Genomic DNA, 5,721 nt, shown 5'->3' with positions numbered 1-5,721 from the left:
TGTGGAAGACGATGTTTACCTTTGCTTATACGGGATAGATCAAAGCCGGAAATGATCGACTTGAAATCGTGAGCGCCTGTTTGAAAAATAAAAACATAAAAATAGAAAGCAGTGCTATACCGGTAATTCATATGTACATACAACGTATATCATCGCATCTAGAAAACTTCTTAGTCGTCTTCGTCCAGCTCGTTTTTGAGAGTCTCGATGTCTTCAACCGAAATTTCTCTTTCTGGTTCTAAGTACGCCTCTATCCAATCTTTGGGCGTGTTATCAGAGACTGGCGTTGACCGTAGAGACAAAAGAGCTTTTCTACAGTTGACCCAAGCTCTCTTCAATTCTTGTGAAGGATAGGCGTAATCCAAGTTGCAGTCAAAAGGAAGCCACAGCGGACTTTCAGCTTTTAGGTATTCATGAAAATTTTTATACACTTGGTCTCCTTTGCTAACAGCCAGTCTAAGACAATTGGGATCCAGGCACATCCCGAGCGCTACACGATCTCCAGAAGCATATTTGTACGCCCAACGATTAAACGAGGGAAACAAATGTCGTTTTGGAGCGACTTTATGTTTGCCGTCATGGCCACTTGGTCCTTCACACTTGGCTCCGCATTTCGGGCAGCGAGCAAAACAACCCCGAAGGCAATCCTCCCAAACGCCTTCTCGCACTGAACGAAGAGATTCGGGAAACAATATGTCTTTGAGTTCGTTTAGCAAAATACGCAACAATTCCTTGATCTTTACCCGAAACGACTGAACAAATATTCCGATGTTCTTAATATGAAAGTTGGCAGTAATTGGAAAATGTTTAACGACGGAAAGAAAGTAAGAGGAGGCCTCCGTACAATTGTTTAGCCACAGTTTAAAATTTTGAATACACACCGGCGAACTACCGCGGAAAACAATTTCCTTTTCCCAAGAATGAGCTGAAAGTTGTAAACTGCTAAAAACTTCACTTACATCCTCTAATATTTGTTCCCCGCTGCTGCGAAGAAGAGATCTCTCTTCTGCCTTTGATTGTCTAACATACTCTTTTCGTAAGAACTTATTCACGTTAAGACAATACTTTATCACGTTTCTGTAATTGGATTCCCCAAAACTTATCTCGTAAGCTCGCACAGCAGCCATCGTTTGATCGTAACCGAAGATTTTGTGTATAGACTCTTTTGCCTTAACCCTTAGTTCTGTTAGCTGCGACTCTACAAATGATCTTAGGCTTTTAGCGTAGGATAAGGCAAAGGCGTTTGCTCTCTCAGCGTCGTCTTTACCTTGAGAAAGAATGGCCAAAAAATTTCTCTTTTGCAGATCCTTTTCGGCAGCGAGCTCTCTTCTTTTCATGAGCAGTACCTGCTCTTGCTTTTCAAGGAGAGAGTCGACTGCCGAAAGTTTAAGAGTTATAAAGACGTCGTCCAGAAAATGTGGTCTTTTCAAAATCAAGCCAAGCTCTCGCAGATCCATTTCCAATTCATCTGTAGCAGCCATCACTTTGGTGACCGCTTGCTTCGCCATTTTGCGATCAAAGCCTTCAAAAGATAACGTTTCTGGAAGTCTCGTAAATTCTTCATGCAGAATTGTGGCAAATTTGCCCTGAAAACTTGGCAGTATTGCTTTCTCGAACGTTTGCCAAACGCCTTCAGACACAGAACTCAACCGTTCTCCTACGAGACGAGGTGTGTAAATTATATCAACGTAATTCGCTTTCCACTCTTCCGTGTTGGCGTTCAAAAGACAAAATTTTGACTTGATGCTCCGCGGATGATGGACGGCTATAGGAATCGATACTAACTTCTCATTTCGTACTTGATGACGAGTCGTTTCGATAGCATTGTCAAATATTCGAAACACTTTATCTGAAATTTCTTCTCTGCTTTCCTTCGTTTTCAGAAGCCTTAAACTAAAGTCGTCTTCACATCGTTTCCAAAGATTGGAAAACATGTCTTCGAGGTCTTCCTCTTTTAATGCCATTCGGTCACGACGGTTTTGCAATAGAATTTCAATTGTTTCGGCAAACTGTCTGGCAATGCCTTCCATACCTATTTCGTTCTTTCTCGCATTCATAAAGAGCCTAAACGTGTACATAAAAGAGCTGCATTTCTGCTCCACAGGACAGCGAAACAAGTTCAGGCACTGTGACCTAATATTAGTATACTGCTTGTGGTTGGTCTTCTCTTCGAACGTCTGCTGAAGGCATCGAATTATCGCCTCCTGCATGCTGCTGAGATTTACCCGAAAACGCTGACTTACGTCCTGCAACGCTTCCTCGTCCCTGGCCTTAGTTATTTCCTCTTTAGCGAGAAGAACCAGATCAGATGCAGCTCGCAATAGTCCATGCGTCTCGTTGTCGAGACTTTCAAGTACTTCGTTAACAATTCCATCTAATTCACTTCGAAGACGAATTTCGTTGATGGTTTTGTAATGCAAAAGAGAATAACCGAACTTGGTTAGCGTTTTCCAGACGTACTGAGCTCGATCGTACCAGTCTTTCAACGGCTTACTGCTCCCAGCCCTAGACGTCAAAGGCTGTCGCTTAAGCATGTCGAGTATTGATTGGCGAAGGAAAAAGATTTGCTTGGAAAAGTCGCCAGAGGGAACTTCTACGCATTTCGTCTTCGTCTGCACAACCGTGAATGCAGACCTTAGCATGAAAAGACAGTCTTGGCTTATTTTGATCAAGTCTTTCACGTCCTTCTCGCACGAAAGCATGGCGTCCTTAAGGGCGGCTTCCATTTTTAGAAGGCAGGTTTTCTGAGCTTGAAAACACTTTATGTCTCTCTGATCACGCAAGATAAAGGCAATTTTGGGTTGGCTTTGAGAAAGTTTAAGGCTCTCCATTGCGTATAGGCAAATTTCGAGTAGATCTTTCAAAACGGTGGAAATTTCGCCTTTGTGGTTAATAAGAACTAAATCAGAACATGCCAATGCCATTACCGTCATTTTGCCGTCGAATTCTCGTCCTCCTCCTTCAATTGATAAGAGTCCTTCCGAATCAAGTACAAGAATGTTTACGCCTACAGCAGTTCGAACAAACGAGGCGTACAGCCCTCGAGTACACCGGCCAGATTGAGTTGCAAATCCGCATCCAAAAAGGTAATTTAAAAGGGTCGATTTTCCGGAACTTTGAATTCCTATGACCGAAACTACAAAGAGCCTTTCGTCTGCTTTTTGCTCTGCATCTATCATTTCGAGAATGTCTGAAACAAAAGTCCCCGCCATTCTCAGCGGTTTTCCGAACAGCAACGGAATTATGTTCCTTGTTTTCAGACACTGAAAGTACAGATCCTTCGCCGTGGAACAATCTATTCGCAATAAGTCACAAAAAGCGTTGGGAGATTTGGCGCTGTACATTTCCGTCATTTCTGCCCAAAAGCTGTCTAAGGTGACGTTCACTTCATCGATTTCTTTACACAAGCGTCGGTAGTCTTCTTCTAAAAGCGCTTGTTTCGCATCATCAGCTACTTTCATTTCAAGTAGCACTGACTGTTGTTTGGCGCGTAGTTCGACGAGGAATTTGGTTTTCCACAGCTCGAGGTATTTCTGAAATTCTAAAAGACGACTAGGGTCTTTGAGCGTTATCACTTCAGTGAACAGCTCCATAATGCCTGTAGAGTTCGCAGATGCTCTTCTCTTGACCAACAGCTGTTTTCTTTTAGCTATTTGTTTCATATCGAGTTCGGTTTTATCGCCCAACTTCTGCTGCGCTAGGCACGTCATTACGTTCTTTTCCTCTTCCTCTAGTTCAGACATTTCTGACGCAATTGACGAAAACGGGAAAATTATTTGCGCCAGTCTTCTTTCCCGTTGCCAAACCGAATCTAAACTGGCAATCAGCCGTTGCCCTAGCACCGAGTGTGCCGAAAGAGGCGGTATCGACCAGCCTACAGATAACGCCGTATGCACGACGTGTATGCTTTCGATGCAGGGCAACGTAAAGTCGTTTTCGACAAGCGACAGAGACTCTTTTAGTGTCTCCGTAAGTTGCTTTACGTCTTGATATCTGTGAGCCTCTTTTCGATATCTGCTAAAGTTCTTGACTGTGCGAACAGTAACGTTGCTAGTTGGCAAGGCCTTTTGTAAGGTTGAGGCAGCTCGTTCTGTAGTGCTTACACGATTCCCGTCTGAAACGTCACGAACAAGAAAAACAATTGCAGCTGACTTGTTCGTCTTGTCATGAAGCGCGAGCTGACGAAATAGAAGAAAATGAAGGTCCTCGCTCAGAGAGAGTTCGGTATCGTCTGACGTGACGTCTTGCTTTGAAACGTGAATGAGAATTGCTTTGGAAAAATACGCTAATGTTCCAAGAGCAACAGAAAAATCGAGGCTTCTATCGAAGCCATGAACATCGGCGTATGAAAAGCCCAACGGCTCTTTAGTCTCAAGAACAAGGTCAATAGAAGGACTGTGAGTTGGTCCAGCTATATTTTCCTCTCCATCCAGCAACTTGGTATCTATTGAGGATGTTGCCAACATAGGAATAAGTCTGCTTAGAAGAAAGGTCTTCCCGCCTTGTGCAGTATCTCTAGTACCACATGACAAGACAAGTGACGCTGACGGAGTCAAAAGAGCGTTCCTTAGAACTTCGAGACTGTTTTTTCGAAGCACTTCATTTTCTCTTAGCAAAGTATAGTAATACGGCAGCGGGTAGCCCAGCACTAAAAGCTGGCTAGCAATCTGACATTGAGTTGCGAAAGAAGACGACTCTAAGAAAGCGACGATTAGATCTTTAGACGAAAAACTCAAAATCAGATCGGGTAGAGGTACGTCTTGTCCTTGAAGACTGTCGTGCATCTTGACGAGGAATGACGTAAATGCGTCAACAGCCTCTCGCCTATTGATGGCATCAATGAAAAAGGGATGAAGAACTTGACAAAGTCCTTCTTTCATATTCAAATTTCTTGCCAGAGCATCGCGCATTATTTCCACAGATTCTGGAGAGCACGAACTTCCTGGATCTTCTTCATCTTCAGCGTGAAACAAAGTGGATAGCAGAATAGAATTAGACGGATGAGGAGTGTCTGGATTGACATTTTCGCCTATCATCAGAGCGTAAAATGATCGTCTTTCGACGTCGTCTTCATCGTCCTGCTTACTGTCACATGTAAACGCATTCAAATCTAAACAAAAAGCAAGCTCATCAAAACTGAATTGGCGCCAAGAGCATTTGGACACCAAAGCATCTAACTCCTTAATAAACTATTAGAAGGGCAATGTGCACTGCAAATAACAAACGCATTTTAGGTGTACAACAACAACAGCACATGGGTGCTTTTGTGGTAGTAGTTTCAGTTTCAGTTTTAGTTTAGATAAAGGAAGACGATTCTGCGACGACTTCCAAGCGAAAAAGGAAAAAATATTGCAAGAGATTCGATTAAGATCAATGATTAGCGGTAAATACTGTTCGCTGATTTACCCTGTCGTTGAGAACGTAGTTGGTCAACAATCTCATCGGCTACTACTCTTGGCTGGCTTTCGCCTCTACGAAAAAACGACAGTGCACGTGAAAGAGCAGCAGTGCTTTGCTGGCGAAGAATGCGGGCAAAGGAAGGCAACAACAAGGTTTTGGTGGTTTCGAGGGGTCCATCACGGTAGAGCAGAGAGAGCTGGCGCTCCACATCAACCAAGGCTTTCGTGCGAATGCCAGGAGCCAAGTGAACGTCGCAATCTTTCGAGGCAGCTTCTCTAGCCATTTCGAGTTTATCCGGGAATATTTAGTACGAACGTCAGC

At 43.5% G+C, this 5,721-nt stretch overlaps 1 protein-coding gene across 1 annotated transcript; it reads right to left on the bottom strand.

Annotated features, from left to right (window-relative positions):
- Positions 1-76: 76 nt before the first annotated feature.
- On the bottom strand, positions 77-5,683 carry LOC136195965 (uncharacterized). Its single transcript, XM_065985445.1, has 2 exons — positions 5,407-5,683; positions 77-5,110 (listed from the first exon to the last, which is right to left on the bottom strand). Exons 1-2 carry the CDS (start codon positions 5,681-5,683, stop codon positions 171-173), a joined length of 5,217 nt encoding a protein of 1,738 aa, XP_065841517.1. The 3' UTR covers positions 77-170.
- Between the last annotated feature and the right edge of the window lie 38 nt (positions 5,684-5,721).

The sequence above is a fragment of the Oscarella lobularis genome, chromosome 15 (genome assembly GCF_947507565.1).
Source record: "Oscarella lobularis chromosome 15, ooOscLobu1.1, whole genome shotgun sequence".
Classification (NCBI taxonomy): domain Eukaryota; kingdom Metazoa; phylum Porifera; class Homoscleromorpha; order Homosclerophorida; family Oscarellidae; genus Oscarella; species Oscarella lobularis.
Note: the sequence above shows the minus strand (reverse complement) of the source record. Positions and strands in the feature narration are given on the sequence as shown.

Bases quoted from the DNA above. Each gene is read 5' to 3' on its own strand.
- LOC136195965 (XM_065985445.1), bottom strand. From the start codon at position 5,683: ATGGCTAGAGAAGCTGCCTCGAAAGATTGCGACGTTCACTTGGCTCCT. The intron at 5,111-5,406 runs GTAAATCAGCGA...CTTTTTGTTTAG, and splicing joins ACTACGTTCTCAACGACAGG to ATTTGAATGCGTTTACATGT.